At 42.5% G+C, this 19,354-nt stretch overlaps 1 protein-coding gene across 1 annotated transcript in view; it reads right to left on the bottom strand.

Annotated features, from left to right (window-relative positions):
- NAA35 (N-alpha-acetyltransferase 35, NatC auxiliary subunit) overlaps positions 1-19,354 on the bottom strand; it is a gene marked incomplete in the record, with an annotated part of 1,521,359 nt that overhangs the window by 292,108 nt on the left and 1,209,897 nt on the right. The window contains 1 exon segment of the mRNA XM_044060897.1: positions 2,542-2,678. Within this exon segment, the coding sequence (XP_043916832.1) occupies positions 2,542-2,678 (137 nt within the window).

The following is a 19,354-nucleotide window of genomic DNA, read 5'->3' as shown; positions in this document are numbered from 1 at the left end:
GCTGCTATTATTCTAAAAAATGGCCAAAAGCATACAAATTCTATACATATGTATATAGCAAATACTAAGATCCAAACCACATGAACATCAACAAAGAAATGGTGGATATAGGGTATTAGCATGTTTATATATTTGATGTGATATAGGGCATGAATCATCACAGGCATGCACCCATCCCATAAGCATAAACATTTTCTGGAAAAAATGGTGGAAAATGTTAACCTAAACAAAAACTCCTTAAGGATGGTGTCAGAGCATGCACTATGGCACACAGGGATAAAATAAAGTCCTGACTGTGTCTATGACCCAAGTTCAAATAGTGGTTCAAGTGCTGAAAAAGCGGGGAGGAGAGGATGGGAAATAAGTGTCTGCAGCTCACCTGTCCTGGGATGAGCATATGATGGCTCTCTGACTGCCTCTCTGTTGCTCCAGTGTTAGGGTAGAATGAACAGAAAACAGAATGTAGGATGTCAGTTCAGACAATATGTGTGCTACAGCTACCAAAGTCCCTCTCCTCAGATGCAGAAAGAAAGTGGGGCAGAGGCAGTCCCCTTCCATGACTCAGGTGTGCATATCCCCACCACTGAAGGATTTAGGGCTTAAAAGTAATACCTTTAGTTGTCAGGATGCCAGCAGTGACACAAACAACCCGTATGGTTGCCTGAATGCCTGTTTTTCCAGGTGGTGCTCATCCACATGTATTACTCAGTACATGCCTTGTACAGATGAATTAACTTTCTTAGTCTTAGAGGGGAGGACTTGGTGTTCAGCAAACAGAGGAATAAAAATGATAAATAAAAAAAGAGGGAGATTAACTATGTTACAAATTATGATGCTACTTCTTAGTTAATGTATTACATTCATGAGTTTACTACATTTCTTGCTCTTTTATGCTATATTTACTGTTTTACTTGCATAGCTCTACTACTCCTTGATAAAAAACTGCATCAATAACATAATTCCACAGTATGAAAGCTTATTGTCACCAATACTCACTCACATACAGAAATCTAGTAATTATAAAAGTACAAAAGTACAGCAAGAATAAAAATGACACAGACTCTGATTTTATTTACTTCCATTTTTGAGTGAAAAGCATCTTTGTTTTCATAAATGAAGAAAAAAAAATCTGAGGATGTATCTGCAACTTTGGCATCTGAAAACTATCTAAACCCTGTATAAATCTTCACTTATGACAAACAGAACATGCTGGGCAGACAGATACGAGTCTCAAAGGATCTCCACACTATGGAACAAGCTCCCCATCCATGTAAAACAGAGCTCACCTCTGACCCTATTTAAATGAAACCTTGTTAATTGGATGGGAAATCGTATATTTGTCCTGGGTCAAGCCCTCATTCCCCTTATGGACAGAGATCGTCAATAAGAAAAATTATTATCCTAACAAACACCCCCCCTTAAAAATATTTAGAAACCTCTCTACCAACATGCCCCCACCCCCATTAAGATGACCATGATACTCGGGACCCAAATGTATTGGGGTGTGGGGCTAGGTTGTAAGGGGCCTAGTGGTCATTAGCCTATTAAACTATGAATGTAAGATTTCAGATTATGTTCCACAAGAACATCACTCCTCCAGGCCAGTCATTAATGGTGTTTAACAGCTTTGCAGCAAAAAGAAGACTGCTAAGTGATTATAAGAATATACAGAAACACAGACCTTTTGTTGCCCTTTTACTGACCTCATCATAAATTATAACCTCAATGGACTGCTCTACGTTCCAACACAAATACAGGGCCAGTACACATCTGATCAGCACACACAGTCTCCAAAAGACACTGTTCCTGCTATTCTTGGAAGCTTTCCCTTGGCATCAGCTACAGGAAATGCAAGAATTTTGGACAATAGTAAATGTTAACTTACACAGCTGTACATTCACAATCAAACAACCTACTGCAGTACAACTGAGAGACATTTTAAAAAGTACAAGTGCAAACTGTAACCAGCGACTAATGGATAAAGGCCTATTGCATTTAGTTTTCTTTATTAAATATAACATATTAAACTGCCTGGCAGTTAAGAGTACAGGAATAAGGCTCTGAGCTGTTGAGGGGCTGCTTCCCGCTGTCAGGCGTACAGGGATTGAGATTCCTTCCAGCACCATTTGCCTAATGTGTGACTCTTTGCAAGTCATTTAACCAGACACTGTTCTAAAATCACTTGTGAAAAGGAACACTTGTGTCCAGTGGGCTTATATAGTTAACAAATGTATAAAAACAAAAATTCCTTCAGGACAGGGATATTAACAGCAAAACCATGACTCAGCAAGCATAAAATCAGTGCAAAGAGAAGATGCAATAACCGCAACATTTGAAGGCAAAATATTATGCCTGCCAAAATCACTGTGATTTGTAAGTATAATAGAAATGACACAATAACTTAAAATGCTTTCATAAATATACATGCCATCTAAATATATTGGTTTTAATTGCAGCACTTTCCTAACAGCATGCAACTGTGATAAAAAGAAATCTTCTGCACACATTTCTGATTTACTTCACAAGTTATTAGACCTGCACCTTTCTTTTTCTTTTTTGTCTTTTTACTGCTGCGACCTTTCTGCTGTTCTTCCATAATTCTCTCTTCTGCCATCTGTGAGCTGTCTGCCCGACTGAGTGTAGACATCAACCACGCATAAAGAAATTCTGACAGATACCTAAACAGAGCAGTAGACAAAATTACTGATCTTGTGGGTTCAAATTACCTTTATTTCTCGCTTAAAAGTAATGGATTTGCTTAGTGACCCAATGGCAGTTAAGATGTATTTTTGAGCTCACAGCAGATTTCATTGGGGAACCTATGTGGCACCTTAATTACTTGGCATGAGCACCTCGTATCTACATGATCTACACAGGGCTGTGCTGCTGCAGACGGAGCTGGGTGAAAAACTTAAGTGAAAGCAAGCGCTGTGAAAACCTCCTGACTGAAATAAAGTCTACACAGTATGTAATGAAGCCTGGCTAATATACAAGTGCACCCAACTTCAGACAGACCGTGACCATTAATTACTGTCTAATCACTGCACAGTGTAACTGTTCAGTAACAAGATCATGGCACAGTTTTCTGAACACCAAGAATCTTTCCTAGGTAATGCAAAAAGGTTCTGGTAGGCAAGAAATAAAAAGGGAGTGGAAAGACTACTCAAGTCATGTTTCCTATCTGTTAATGGAAGTGCCATTACAACTCATATAAAACATCAGAAATGTCAGCAAAACACTGCTCTCAGGTAAGTACAGCCACTGCATAACACTACCCACACTCAGACTATACAGCATAATGACCCCAGCAAGGCTAGAACCACTTCAGGAAATTCAGCTACTGCTTGGTTTGGATGGTTGTTGTATTCCCCCCAACCCCAAAACAATGACAATAATCTTTCAAGGGAAAGCTGCCTTGTAGTGTCAGTTTATACTAGTTGGTTGTACTAACCACTACATTGCTATGGTAGTCACATCTCCCCCTAACACTGATATGGCTCCTTTAATGGAAGTCTGCCTTCAACATTAGTATACACCAGTGTGCTGCACTAAAACACTAGGTTACTATGACTGTCAAGCCCCCCCCACCCACAAACACACACACAAACATTGCTAAGACTCTTTCAAAAGGGTATAGCTCTCCAACCCTCCATCTCCAAAATGTGGAACACTAAGTCACACTGTGGAACAAAAAGGCAAAATATGGAAAACTTACAAATGACTTCAAATAGGAAGCTCACAGCATGGTTACTAACTACTTAAAACGAGCTCTTTTGATGAGTTAATATGATTCAATGTTATTAAGTACTATTTACTATGTATACTTGTTAAAAAAATTCTTAATAATGAGTGTGTGCTAGGAACAGTGTATAACATAGAATTTTTATGCCTCAAAGGAGTAACGTACCTCATAATGAAGTATAGTTCTGAGTTATGTAAGGGATGACTATCTGCAGAGTCAGTTAACACCAGTGTGTTGTACTAAGGCACTAAGTTGTTATAGTCATCACATCCTCCCATCAACATAGACAAGGGTCCTTCAATGGAAGGCTGTCTGCAGCAATGATTTGCATCAGTGTACTGTATTAAGACACTAAATTCAGTTGAGTGTTATTTTTACTTGAAAAGCAGACTATGTTTATCTCAAATGTACTGGTGCTTATTTGGCTGTATGATTTTCTCTGGGTGACTAAGTCTTGCTGGATTGGTAGTTGCTTGACAGTTAGAGCCAGTCAATTGGTGTATTTCGGTTTCATGTTTTCTTAAGAGTTGTAATGAAACTTCCATTAACAGAAAGGGGCTTTTGAAAACGTTTTTCAGGCCTGATGGCTGGTGCCACTGAAACCAGGCTCTCCCAAGTGTTTCAATTTTTGCCAAGTGCCATGTAAACTGAGATGGGCAAAGTGTAAAGGACTACTAAAGCAATTTTGGAACCATCTAGCTTACCTTTGCTTAATGCCAGAAGGACAGCAATGCCTTCTGATCGTGGTGCACACGAACAAAACCTAACGGTTTTGTAGTTCTCACTGGATCTGGCTCTTCTGCTCCCAAGTGTATGATGCAGTCTACCACTCCACTTACCTATTTACACATGTCTTCACAAAGCTGCAATGGTCATCAGCTTTCCATTAACTCCTGGATCATCTCAGTTTAGGCTAGTATATCTCCCTAAAAGCCAAACCACTCAATTTTCGGTTGACACTCCCTCCCCAGCAAAGCTAGAGCCATAGTGGGAAATTTATCTACTGTATGGTATCATGTGGTGCACTTATCGACTACTACAGTCACTAAAATACTTACTTGCTGGTGTTTTAAATGTAACATGCTTAGCAACAATCTGCATGCTGGCTGAATTTTGCTCAGAGTAATTACACTGTCTGTTCAATCTGTGGAGGCAGTACCATTCTTACAACTTCTATTAATTGCTTGATCTGACTACCAAGTGTTACTGCATTGTACACAGATAACATTTGTATTTTATTCAGAATTAACCATGGGGTACAGTCAGTGGTATACTGTCAAATGTATGTTGCATGACTTCCAATGGTTTGTAATTATTTAAACTGCATGCTAGGCTAGTTCTGATGAAGCGACTGAAAACGTTTCTAACAACATAGATTGTCTCACTTGTGAAGAACAATCAAGCACACTGTTCAGCCACCAGTTTCATTTGCCAGGCATATTCAGTGATTTCTGTAAGCAATATAGGGAACATTTACACTTTGTTTTACCCTATCAGTATCTTTGTGTACTGATACAATAGTCACAACTTACAATTATGACTGCAGCCATTAGAAAGCAGTCTGTTTACTTTAAAACCACAAGTTACTACATGGCTTGCACGTGAATCTAACTGACAGCAAACACTGTTAATAAAGCCAATTCTGGGGTGCAACACAGAACAGACTGGTAATTTGCTAATCTGTGCAGCACCTACAAGTGTTTTGTGTATCTAGGACTAAATCTATAAATGGAGGTGGCAACTTGGGGGTTCAAACACTAAACTGGTATATTTAAAGATGCTAGGAACTGCAGTGTAAATATCCCCTTTTTAAATGCTGAGGACATACATTTGCATAACCTAGCCATCCATACTTTGTTCCAGGTTGATACAGTCATCATGTCCCCTCTCTCAAACACAGTTAATGTTCATAGTTCATAGACAAGTACTAGGTTAGCTACCCCTGCGGGCCACTTTAAGCCTACCCAATTTTCCTTGGTGACAATGTACCTCTTGTGGGGTAAACACTTTCACCATTACTACCAAACCACAACTTCCTTTAAGGGAAGGCTGCCTGCAGTGTCAGTTTACATTAATGATATATACTAAGGCACAAGCACAGTAGTGTTGTTTTCTACTTGAAAAGCAAAACTGTGCTAAGGTCTAATGTGTTAGTGTTTATCTGGGTGTGTGCGTTTCCCATGGGTGACTAAGCTTTGCTGGGTAGGTAGCTGCTTAATAGTTAGGTCCAGCTAGTCCACATAGTTTAGTTTCACAATTTTCCTATAGACACTAGCACACAGCTAGCCATATTTTTTGGCATGGAGGATTGGGCGTTTGAAAACAGTTGTTGTTCTGGATGTCTGATATTTTGCTAGATGTCGTGTAACTCTATCCATGCTAACACAGTATCATGTAAAGAATATCTAAAACTATTTTAGACCTAATCAGATTATCTTTGCTTAATTCTGGAAGGACAATGAAAGTTATGAGTTTCACCTGAATCAGCAGCCTTCTACCTCCATCCCACTTCACCCCACTGTGTTCTAACTCTGCAATCCTATAAGCAAAATGCCCTTACCAAATCAGAGCGACTACCTTCTTTCATTTACTCCGCCAATGAATCACTTAGGCAACCAAAAGTAGGCAAACTAAATTTTATCTACAGCAAAATGTGGAAAGGCTACTCTAACCCACCAATCATACTTAAAAAAAAACACACACATAGCAACAACACATATTATACAGAAAGACTTTAAAAACAAGTTAACATGTATTTAAAATCTAAGTTACTGTTCTCACCATAACTATGCATCTGTGTTGTCCATTTTCATTCTTCCTCAACATATAGGTCTCAGATCCGACTCTGCCAATCTCTTTAGATTCTTGGATTCGACTCTCAAACTCCTCCCTTTACCAGTAATGTCCCTAACTTGCCAGATTACCTTAGCTCGAGTTTGCTGCTGAAAAACATGCCAGAAGGCATAAATACTTATAATAATGATTATAATCGTAACAAGAAAACAAGATAGAAACAGAGCAGGGGCTCAAACTGGGAACAATGGTTCTTGTATACCTCACCCAGGTCACTCCCAAATGATAAGGACAGGGAAAAGGAGGGTGAGGAGTTGAGGAAGAATGAAAATAGACAACACAGATGTATAGTTACGGTGAGTACTTAACTTAAATATCTGATGTTGTCATTTTCATTCATACCTCAACATATGTGACAGAGTCCCCAGGAAAAATAATCTTGGGTGGCCCTCATGGAAGGATATTCCTGAAAATCGAGGAGCCAAAGGTAGACCAGCCCTGTTCCTAGATATGATGTCCAACTTGTAATAAGCAATGAAAGTATGGTAACTGGATCTAGAGGCCGCAGCACAAAAGTAATCAAGTACAGTTTTAGCCCAAAAAGCAAATGATGTAGCCATGGATCAAGTTGAATGAACTTCTGGGGATCTATGTAAGGACAAACCTCTTAGAGAAGATACAAAGGAAATGCAATCTGCTATCCATTTAGCTAAAGTAATTTTAGATACTGGTTTCCCCAACTTGTTTCTAGCAAAGGAGATAAACAGTTGGATCAGTTTTTCGAAATCCTTTCATTCTATGTAGGTAGAAATGAAACTGTCGATGTACATCTAAAAGATGTAGCATGTATTCTCTTTCATTGTCAAAATTTGGAAGGAATACTGGTAAATTGATTACTTGATTCATATCTGACTCAAACAACTACTGGCAGGAAGGAAGGGTTTGTACATACTGTCACTCTGTCTTTGTGAAAAAACAAATAAGGAGGTTTTGAAGAGAGAGCTTGGAGTTCAGAAACTCGCCTTGCTGACATAATAGCAACAAGAAAAATTGTTATCCAAGAAAGAAATTTGAGGTATGATGCAGCTGAAGGTTCGAAAGGGGACTGAGTTAAAGCTTGTAACAAAAAGTACAGTTGTGTACACTTACCATAAATGTAGATGTTCGAGTGTATTCACTGTTGCAGTCATCACACTTGGGTTACCTGCCTGCAGGTAGCCCTCAGCCGGCCCGAATACCAGTGTCTTGGGATTTCTGCGTCGGATGCTGTCGCCTCTTCCATGACGTCAGGTCATCAGGGGTATAAAACATGCAGCCAATGCCATTACATCAGTTTTTCTTGTCCCAGATGTCAGGAGCCATCAAAATAGGAAGCTATTACATGGTGTGGAACACCTCCAGTAAAAAGTAAATACCCCTGCCATAAAAGATGGCCATAAAGAGGATAGGTAAAAAGGATAGAGAAAGCCAGGGGGCTGGAGGGAGGGAAACCAGGACTGCAACAGTGAATACACTCAAACATCTACATTTATGGTAAGTGTACAGAACTGTACTATGTTCTTCGTGTTTCACTGTTGCAGTCATCACACTTGGGTTGATGCCCAAAGCTGAGGAAGGGTGGAGGCAGTCAAGAAGTGTTAGGGCTGGCTAGCAGGCCTTGTAAGACTGCTGTAGCAAATCCAGCCATGGATTTAGAAAAAATAGGTAAGTGGTAATGCTTGGTAAAGGTGTGTACAAAACTCCAGGTTGCAGCTTCCAGGATGTCCCTGGTAGGGACTCCCCTGAGAAATGCTGTAGAGGTTGAAGTAGCTCTAGTGGAATGAGTTCTGATCCCCAGAGGGGTAGGTTTTCCATGGTGCTTGTAGCAGAAATAGATGCAGTGTGCTATCCATTTGGAAATGGTTTGCTTCAAAATGGCCTTGCCCTCTCTGCCCCTGTAGCAAAGCTGACTAGCAGCTGGTCAGATTTTCTGAAAGGCTTAGTCCTCTCATGGTAGAACCTGAGCTGCCTGTGCATGTCCAAGGAGTGCAGGATCCTTTCCCCTTTATTCTGAGGATTAGGGAAAAAGGTAGGCAAATGGATGGATTGGTTTAAAGCCACATTGGATACCACCTTGGGCACAAAGGAAGGGTTAGTCCTGAGGGAAACCCTGTCAGCATGGAAAATAATGAAGGGCTCCACCGCCATTAGTGCCTGTAACTCGGACACTCTTCTTGCTGAAGTAATACCTAGAAGTAAGGCTGTTTTCCAAGCAAGGAATTTTAACTCTGCTGAAGCAGCAGGTTCAAAAGGGGGAAGTGTGAGCTTCGCCAGTACAAAGTTAAGGTCCCAGGCTGGGGTGGGAGCACTCCTAGGGGGCCTTAAATTGTTAGCTCCTCTCAGGAACTGTTTGATGAGAGGGTGAGAAAAAAGAGAAAGCTCAGTATTATAATGAGCTGAGATGGCAGAGGCATGAATCTTAATGGATGAGAAGGATAGGCCTCTGTGGAGCAGCTCTGCTAGGTAATCAAGGATTTGAGGTAAGTTGGGCACAGCTGTGTCCTTTCCTTGAGACTGACTCCAAGAAAGTACAGTTTTGTACCTACCATAAATGTAGATGTTTGAGTGTAAACACTGCTGCAGTCATTACACTTGGGTTATCCTGCCATCAGGCAGTTCCCCAGTCGGCCTGAGGTCCAAAGTCTTGGTCCGGCGTCGGTTGCTGTCGCCTCCTCCCTGACGTCAGTGCGACAGGGGTATATAAGATGCAGCCGATGTCATTTTCTTCAGTTTTTCTTGCCTCAGATGTCAGGTGCCCCCAATTAGATAGGCAATTCAAATAAAACATACATAAGCAAAACAAACAACAACTTACAGTTACCAGCAAATACTCCCCATGGGTAGTAAGGGTAGAAGGCATAGGTACGTACCAGCAAGTAAGAGAGGAATGAGGGAGGGTAACCTGGACTGCAGCAGTGTTTACACTCGAACATCTACATTTATGGTAGGTACAAAACTGTACTATGTTCATCATGTTACACTGCTGCAGTCATTGCACTTGGGTGGAATCCCAAAGCTGAGGTAGGGAGGCTGGTTCTATAAGGCATTAGGAGTGGCTATAAAGACCTGCAGCACAGCAGTGGCGAAGCCAGCTCTGGATTTGGAGTATAATGGTAATGCTTGGTGAAGGTATGCACAGAACTCCATGTTGCTGCTTCCAAAATATCCTTGGTAGGTACTCCTCTGAGGTAGGCAGCTGAAGTGGCTGTTGCCCTGGTGGAGTGAGATCTAATGCTGCTAGGTACAGGTTTCCCATGGTGAGTATACCAGAAACGTATACAATGTCCTGTCCATTTTGAGATAATCTGTTTTGAAATGGCTTTTCCTTGTGCTCCTGCAGCATATGCTACCAATAATTGCTCAGATTTTCTGAAAGCTTTGGTTTTGTCCAAGTAGAAGCGTAACTACCTGTGAATGTCCAAAGAATGTAGTAGTCTCTCCCCTTTGTTCTGCGGTTTTGGACAGAAAGTTGGCAAGTGAATAGTTTGGTTTAGAAACAAAAAAGCGAGATAAAGAGACAGAGCAGTAAGATATGAACTAACCATTTAATAAATGCTTTTGGAGTAGACAATACCTCTCCTTCTTCAGACCGTCTGAAGAAGGAGAGGTATTGTCCACTCCGAAAGCACTTATTAAACGGTTAGTTCATATCTTTCTGCTCCGTCTCTTTATCTCGCTTTTTTGTTTTTAAATAGTTTGTGTGTTTTTGGTTTTAATAGTTTGGTTTAGAGCCACACTTGATACCACCTTTGGCATAAACGTAGGGTTAGTTCTTAAAGACACCCTGTCCTGGTGGAAAATGAGGAAAGAATCCACTGCCATTAGTGCCTGTAATTCTGAAACTTCGTGCTGATGTTATTGCCAGTAGCAGAGCAGTTTTCCAAGAGATGTATTTTAATTCTGCTGTGTTAGCTGGCTCAAAAGGAGGTAAAGTTAATTTTTCCAAAACAAAGTTGAGGTCCCAAGTAAGGGTAGGTACTCTACGGGGTGGTCTTATGTTTTTAGCCCCTCTGAGGTACTGTTTGAGCAAAGGATTAGAAAAAATTGGTGGATCCGTGTTGTAATGAGCAGAAATGGCTGAGCCGTGGATCTTGATAGATGAAAAGGAGAGGCCCTTGTCCAGCATCTCAGTTAAATATTGAAGTATCTGAGGAATGTTTGGGACCAGAAAGGCTCATCCAGACTCTGCTACACTTTGCTGTGAAGGAAAGGTTAGTTTGCTGTTATTTTTTGTATTACTGTATTGCCTTTCTATATTTTGAATACTGTAGTTTGTTTTCTTTACTTTGTGTTTTGCTTGCATTCTGTTTTAACAGCATATTAAAACTTCAAAAGAGACCACAGCTCTCTCTGTTCTGAGTCAGGCAGAATTTTTTCCCGCCGTCCCACCCATTTAAGTTGTCTTGTTAAATACCACTGTCTTTCTAGTTGCCCGCCTCTTATGTTAATCTGACCATATATCTCATTTCTCTCTACTTTCACTGGCTTATGTGAGTAATCACAAAATCATCATTTTTGAAATCCCACCCCTTCAATTATTTAAATTTATTGGCCATCCTACAGTATTTCATAGTACCAGAATACAAAAGTGACCACCCCTTTCAATCCATCTTGCTGTTTTAAAAATAGTAACTCTCCACTAAACCTTAACTTTTTAAACAGGTAAAACTCAAGTTACCTACTTTCACATCTAACTTCTCTAGTGCACACTGCAGAGTGCATTCTTTTCAATCTTACCTTTAAGCATCCCTGTGACTAGCACTTTCTCTAATACCTGTTGGAAAGCACTAGGAAGCCTTAAACTCATACAAACACTGAACTCTCCTTGTTAATAAGGAGAAATTAATAGTAGGCACTAAACAGCCTATAATTGCAAAGTACCTTGCTAAGGAAACAGCTCCTATACTTTACAAAGAAAAAAAAAAAGCCCCAAACCAAGCATGTCCAAGGGTCAGCTTCCAGTGATTTCTCCTGTCCACCTGGTGAATCTGGGCATACTGGGGCAATGCAGCAATTGCCTCATGTACACAGACAACCCTCTCCTCCTACCACCCAACACTACAACCTGTGAGAGATGCACTTACATAGCCAAAATGGAAGCAAAGCTCTCTCCACCCAAGATTGTGCTAAACAGTCAAGAGGAGAAGGTTAACACCCACACTACATCTCAAGCAACACATAGCCCTTCTAAACCCGCACCACCAACACCCACATATAGCAACACTAAATCCACATATGCAGAGGCCCTTAACTGTAACCTGCCCAAGCAACAAAGACCTCTGAAGCTGAAACGCAAACAAACACCAATCACAACCAATGTGTCACATAGTTCAACACCGGTGTGCCACCCAGCAACAGCCCCTAAGGCAAGACAATGTACCTAACACTTTAGTCATAGGTGACTCTATAGTCCGGCACACTGATGTCCCTCTCACCAGGTTGAATAAGGAGAAAATTACAGTCAGCTGCCTGTCGGGTGCCAGGATCCACCACATAACGCATGCACTCAAGTCACTCCACAACAAGTACAAATATGACTCTGTCATTGTCCATGTTGGAGTGAATGACTTGAGACGTACCTCCCTGGACTACATGAAAAGAGACATGGAAGAGCTCTTCGATCATGTGGCCCAGGCAGGTATGACCCTAGCCCTGAGTAGCATCCTGCCTTTGCCCAGAATTATACCACAATATAAGGATAAAATGACTGACTTCAACAATTGGCTAAGCTTATGGTGTCATTCAAAGGGGATCCAGTATCTGTCTGCCTGGGATGACATGATTGACAGACCACGATGCTTTGCCAGAGATGGTCTGCACCTGTCGCCCCTGGGATTCAGGTTACTGGCTAAGGCTCTTGCCACCCCTATAGTGCCTTTTTTAGGCAAACTTCAAAGGACAAAACCACCACCGTAACAGGTACAAGCATGCAAAATCTGAAGGTAATGCTACTCAATGCTAGAAGTCTAAACCTCAAAATGCACTCTCGAGGCACTCCTAAAAATGGAGAATATAGATATCTGTGCAGTAACTGAGACCTGGTTCAAGGCTCCAGAGAGCACCCCTGCAATACCAGGCTACAACTCTTACCACACTTTTCGCCACCAAACCAGGACCGAAACACTAAAGGTGGAGGAGTGTCAATATTCACCAAGGATATTCACACCACCAGGCTAGCTGGCCAACACAATGTGTCTGAAATTCTCCAAGTGCAACTAACACTAGGTAAGACTGCAATCCAAATTGTAGCTTGCTACAGATCCCCCACCATACCCCAAGATTCTCACTACACCTTTCTAAACATATTGGAAAATATTAAGATAGAACCAAACACCCTAATACTGGGTGATTTTAACTACCCTGCCATTAACTGGGAAAACTACTCATGTCCCAACACCTTTGCGCAAAGGTTCTCAGAATTCATAAATTCCAATGCCCTGGATCAACTAATCCATAGTCCCACCAGGGGCTCCAATATCCTAGACCTGGTCATTACCAACATGGGAAATCAATGCTCCATACCTATGGTCACCCCTCGTTAGTCAGGTCTGACCATAAGCTAATCACCCTTAACATCCACATCCCACCCCACCCCCAGTAAAGAAACCACCATAAAAACTTCTCCAAAGCCAACTTCATGCTACTCAAGTCAGAAGTGACAAACTTCATAACACCCATGCAGACGGAACTGAAAGTTCAACTACTGAATCCTACACTAAGGCACTGTACGAGCACATCCACTCATGCATGAATCGTGCCATCCCAAATAGAACCAAAATGCTCTCATCCAAAAAAAGGAAGCCAATCGGGTGGTCCCCTGCCATAAACAAACTTTACAACAAAAGGAAGAAACTTTTGCAGAAAAGAGGAAAATCCCAGGATGCAAAAAACTCCCTTACTAGCCTCAGTAAGAAACTGAGATGCCTCATAAAATCCTCCAAAGCTAGTTACAAAAATAAAATTGCCAAATATTCCAAAGACAATCACAAAGCATTCTATAACTATGTCAAGAATCTAAATGGCAATGCTCAGATCTGCTCTGAGCTAAAACAGAATGGCATTAAATATACTGATCCAAAGGATATTGCCAATATCCTGGCAGATCGATTCAGTGCCAACTTCACCCCCCCTCTCACCCCCTAAATGGCCCATCTCAATACCAGAAGATTGCCAAATTCCAGTAATAACGGCCACACAGGTACAAAACGCACTCTCTAAAGCCAAGAATACAGCATCCATGGGACCAGATGACATCCCGGCTGTGTACTACATGAACTACAATATGAACTGGCACCTCACCTAAGTGTCATGTTTAATCATAGCCTCACCTCAGGTTTCATGCCCACTGAGTGGCGCAGAGCTACAGTTATCCCAATCCACAAGGGGATCCACCTTGGATCCCGGAAACTACCGTCCCATCAGTCTGACAAGCCTTATCTGCAAGGCCATGGAGCGTATTATCATGGAACTTATAAACAAAGACATTGGCAACCTTCAAACACTGGACCCCACCCAGTTTGGGTTTGTGAAGGGCCAATCTTGTCGCCTGAACCTGATTGACTTCTTTGAATCAGTCTCCAGAGCCATGGACAAGGGTAAGGTGGTCCACACAGCCTATCTAGACCATGCCAAGGCCTTTGACACCATCCCCCACTCTGGAATCATAGATAAACTTACTAAGTTGGGCATTAATCCCTATGTCACCCAATGGATTGCTAAATGGCTTACTGATAGAACCCACACTGTAAAAGTAGCCGACTCCAAATCCAGCTCCAGACAAGTGACAAGTGGAGTACCTCAGGGTTCAGTCCTGGGGCCGCTCTTGTTTGGCATCTACTTCTCTGAAGTACAGGTCAACACTAAGGGACTCTGGCTAACAAAGTTTGCAGATGACTGCAAACTGGGAGCCATTATTGAATCCCCAAATGATGTGGATACTCTACAAAAGGGCCTTACAGAAACAGATGCTTGGTGCCAGAGCCATGGGCTCAAGCTCAATGCCAAGAAATGTATTGTTATCCCTTTGGGAAAAAACATGTATCCATGAATTACCATATAGGTGGCAGTACACTAAACACAGAAAGTGTGATAAGAGACTTAGGGACACAGGTGGACAGTGGTCTCACCTTCGATAACCACATCGCCACAACAGTCAGGAAATCCTTCTATGTGGCACACCTCATCACGAAAGGCTTTTCATCCAGAAAAAAGGAGGTCATTGTCCCACTGTACTCATCCCTCATTAGACCCATTATAGAATACAACGCCCCATTTGGTATGTACCTCTCAAGACATCTGCAACAACTGGAAAGGCCTCAGAAATACCTCACTAAAAGAATCACAGGCCTAAAGCAGATGCCCTACGCTGACCGCCTTAAAAAACTCCAGCTATACTCTGTCGTATATCGTCTACTTAGAGGCGATCTCTGCTTAACATACAAGGCCATGTCAAACCCAGAGCTGTTGGACATGCTACACTTAAAGAAATCCCAATCCCTCAGAGCTACACGCTCCAGGGATCTAAACCTTGTCATCACAATAAACAAAACATGCTGGAGGGATAGGTTCCTGACCCAGAGACTCCCCAGACTCTGGAATAGATTGCCCATACATGTCAAGCAGAGTGCCTCTTTGGACCTCTTCAAGAGGAACCTTGACGATTGGATGGGAGAAAGGAAATTCACCCCAGGGATCACGTCAGTCGCCCTGCTAGACAGGGGCCCAAGAAAGTAAATAATGTGGAAAAAATAGCCAGGGAATTGTTATGGCTAGGCTTGTATAGGCCTAGGGCTGATAGCCTAGTACCAACCTATGAACCTATAAGAGGGTCAAGGCTGTGCACCTGGTTCCAGGCACAGAATCTCTTCCATTTATCCAAGTAGGCTTTCCTGGTGCTAGGCCTTCTGGCCTCCAGAATGACATCCATAACAGCTTTGGAGAGAGGCATTGCATGCTCGACTAAGGAATTTTCCAAGCAGCTAGGTTTAAGGTCTTTAGCTGGCTGTGAAGTATCCAATTGTTGTGCTGTGTCAGCAAATGTGGGATTTGAGGCAAAATCCAGGGTGGTTCTTTTGCTAAGTTCTTTAAGATTGGGTACCAGTGCTGGCATGGCCAGTCTGGTGCAATCAGTATAATCTTTGGCTGCTCTTGTCTGGCTTTTATGAGTACCTTTGGAAGGAGAGGTAAAGGAGGGAAAGCGTATACTTGCAGGTTTTTCCAGCTTAATGAGAGGGCATCCACTTTCCATGCTTGTGGATGGTAGCTCCTTGTGCAGAATTTCTGCAGCTGGCAGTTCATTGGGGGTGCAAACAGATCTATGTCTGGGCTCCACCATTTTTGTGTTATCATTCTGAATACTTGTGGATTCAATTCCCATTCGTGGGGATACATGATGTTTCTGCTTAGGTCGTCTGCCAGTGTGTTTTTCTCTCCTGGCAGGAATTGTGCTTGCAGATGAACTTGGTAGTCTAGAGCGGTGTTCCACAAGGTCATGGCTTGTCTGCAGAGGGGGTAGGAGTGTGTGCCCCCTTGCTTGTTTACATACCACATAACTGTGGTGTTGTCTGTCTTTAGTAGTAGTTGTCCTGGATGCAACAGGTCCTTGAAAGCTATAAGTGCATTTTGTACAGCTAACATCTCTTTTTGATTGATGTGAAGATGCCTTTGCTCTGTGGGCCACTCGCCCTGAATACATTTTCCTGCCATGTGTGCTCCCCAGACATAATCCGATGCATCTGTTGTCAGTGTTTGCCTGGCTGTGGGTTGAGTAAAAGGCTGTCCCTTGTTGAGGTGACAAGCTTGAGCCCACCATCGAAACTCCTGTTGAAGGCAAGGAATTAGTGGTATAACTGTTTCCAAACTTTGACAGTGTTGAGACCATACACTCTTTAGGTGCCATTGTAGTTTCCTCATATGCAGTCTGGCATATGGAATTAGTAGTATGCAAGATGCCATGTAGCCCAAGGCCTGCAGAATTTTTCTTGCAGGGAGTTGGGTCTTTGTTGTCATCAATTGAAAGTATTGAGTCAGTTGTCCTTGCTTGTCTGGTGTGAGGTAAGCCATCTGGGCGGTTGTGTTTAAGCTGGCACCCTGGAATATTATCTGTTGTGACGGCACTAGTTTTTATTTCTTTTCGTTTACTGTGTACCCCAGGCAACTTAATAACTTTTTTACGAACGCCAGATGCTTTAGAAGAATGCCCTTGCTCTCTGCTTGAATCAGGCAGTCGTCCAGGTATGGATAAATTTGAATTCCTTTTTGCCTGCAAAATGCAATTACTGGTGCCAGGCACTTTGTGAAGACCCTGGGCGCAGTATACAAGCCAAAGGGCAGTGCAGAGAATTGATAGTGCATTGAACCAGCTAGAAATCGGAGGTATCTTCTGCAGTTTTGTCTGATAGGGACATGCAGGTATGCCTCCTTGAGGACCAAAGTCACGAGCCAAGCTTTCTTGCCCAGCATGGGAAGAAGCTGCTGTAGTGTCAACATTTTGAATTTCGGAACATCCAGGTAAGTGTTTAGAGAAGAAAGATCCAGAATGGGTCTTCAGGCTTTGTCCTTTCTGGGAACCAGAAAGAGTCTTGAATAAAATCGTTGTCCTTGCTCCTATGGAGGTACCTTTTGAATAGCTCTCAGCTCTCATGTCCATGAATGCTGTAATTTGTTTTTGAGCCTCTGCCCATTGATTTGGTGGCAGATTTGGCATTCCTTTTAACCTTGGCAAAGTGTGAAAGTGGAACCTGTAACCTTGAGATACAATGTTGAGAACCCATTTGTCTTTGGTGATGCAATGCCAATTGTGATAGAAAAGTGCCAGTTTTCCTCCTAAGGGGGCTGCCAAAAGAGAGCTGTTCGGCAGCTGTAGTGGGAAGTAATTGAGGCTGCTTTTTATATGGTTGTGGCCTGTCTTCCCCTTCTTTCTGGCCTGGTGTACCCCATTGTCGAGGCCTGTAAGGACCTTGTGCTTGACCTCTACCTCTTGGACGTCTGTATCTGCCTCTTTGATGTCTGTCTGTGACTGGAAAGGACCAATTCTTTGTTGGCCAATTTCTGCTAAAACGAGGAGGCTGAACCTGTAAGAAATCCTTCACTGTTTGCATATATTTTGCCTTATCCTCCATCTTCTTTAATACCTCCTCTGCCTTAACTCCAAACACATCCCGCTGCAAAGGTGCATCTAATAATTTTGCCTTGTGATCTGGTAACGTATGTTCTTTTAACCAAGCATGTCTTCTAATGGCAGAGCCTGTAACTGCTGCTCTACAGGAGGCCTCTAAGGAATCAAATCCACATTGCAAAGTATGTTTTCCCACTTGTTCAGCTGCATGCAATAAATCCTGCATTTCTTTAAAACTAGAAGGATCTGAATCTGGAAGCATCTTTTGTTTCAACTGAGACATCAAAAATTGCTGATATTTTGCATGTGAAACTGGCAATTTAAGGCTCTCATTGCTAAAGTTGCAGACGTATATACTTTCTTTCCCCATCTGTCTAATGCTCTAGAATCTCTGTCACAGGGAACTGGGTTTTTTGCTGATGAGGCCGTAATCCCTTTGGGTCCCTGAGAAAAAGTTTCAGGGTCAGCAACAGGGCTTTTATACAGGAATTTGTGAGAGTCAGGGACTCTGTAATATCTATCAGGTTTAACTGGGGCTGGAGGTAAGGAGACAGGGTTTAAGCTGGATTCAGTGTACACATCATCCACAATATCTAACACTGGCGGAATAGCAAGGGGTCTGTGTTGAGGGAATAAAAGGAAGTCTCAGAGTCTTTTCTTGGATTCTGAGTAATCCTGGCCTTCCCAATGGAAATGCTCCCTCGTGGTATGCAAGGTCTCCCCAAAGGAGTAGTCCTCAGGCGGAGAGGCTGATGAAATTGATTCCTCAGCATCAGAATCCTCATAAGGAGGTAAGGAATATCCTAGGTCTGAGGATGAATCTGAAGAAATGGACACCTGGTCGGAAGATTCATAGTCTGCATCCTGTGTGGGCCTTTTGTCAGGAGGGGATGGGACCCCCTGATCAGGGTGATTAGGTCTTCGGCCATTTTGAGCATTTGTTTCTTAGGCATGGAAGCCTGTCCTGGGGAATGCTATATCTGTTTCTTTGTTTTTAAGGGGGCCTTAGACTTAGCAGAGGGTTTAATGGTTAACTGGGTAGGTCTGAAGACACCCTCTGTGGCTGTGGATTGCTCAGCTACTTCGGTTCCCTCAGAAGGGTTAGTTTCGGTAGGCTGAAAACAAAGAGCATCCGAAGGCCCAGCCAGCTCCACGTGGGAGTCGGAGGTGGTCTGTGGTAGCGGTCGTCAGGGGCTGCGTAGGCACCTCGCTGAAAACCGGAGAACCGGCGACCGGCCTAGAAGAGGCCTCGACGTCAGTTTTGGGCCTCGGATGCCTGTCCTTGTCTTTGCGCTTTTTATGTAATCCGGTCATCGGAAGTTCCGACGGCATGGTGTAACTGAATTTTCTGCCAAAATAATGTTGGGCAAAATCAAACCGACATTTAATAGTGTGCTTGTTAAACCTAGCACAAAACCGACAACCAGTGACATTGTGGTCTGGGCCTAGGCATGGAATACAATAGGAGTGGAAATCCTTATGAGGTATTTGCTTCCCACAAGAAATACAGTTATTAACTTTTACTGACATCGGTCTGAGGCAAGAAAAAGTTTCCCCAATGGGGTATTTAGCTTTGTAGAAGACTTTGGTTCTGTATTCGGAATGAAAATCTCAGGAGTCGGCCGACCGGCACTTGCGAACTGCTTCTGCTTCGGGCACCGAGT

Source organism: Protopterus annectens, chromosome 2.part0, assembly GCF_019279795.1.
Source record: "Protopterus annectens isolate FY-2018-M chromosome 2.part0, PAN1.0, whole genome shotgun sequence".
Taxonomy (NCBI): Eukaryota; Metazoa; Chordata; order Ceratodontiformes; family Protopteridae; genus Protopterus; species Protopterus annectens.
This window is presented reverse-complemented; position numbering and strand designations above follow the sequence as displayed.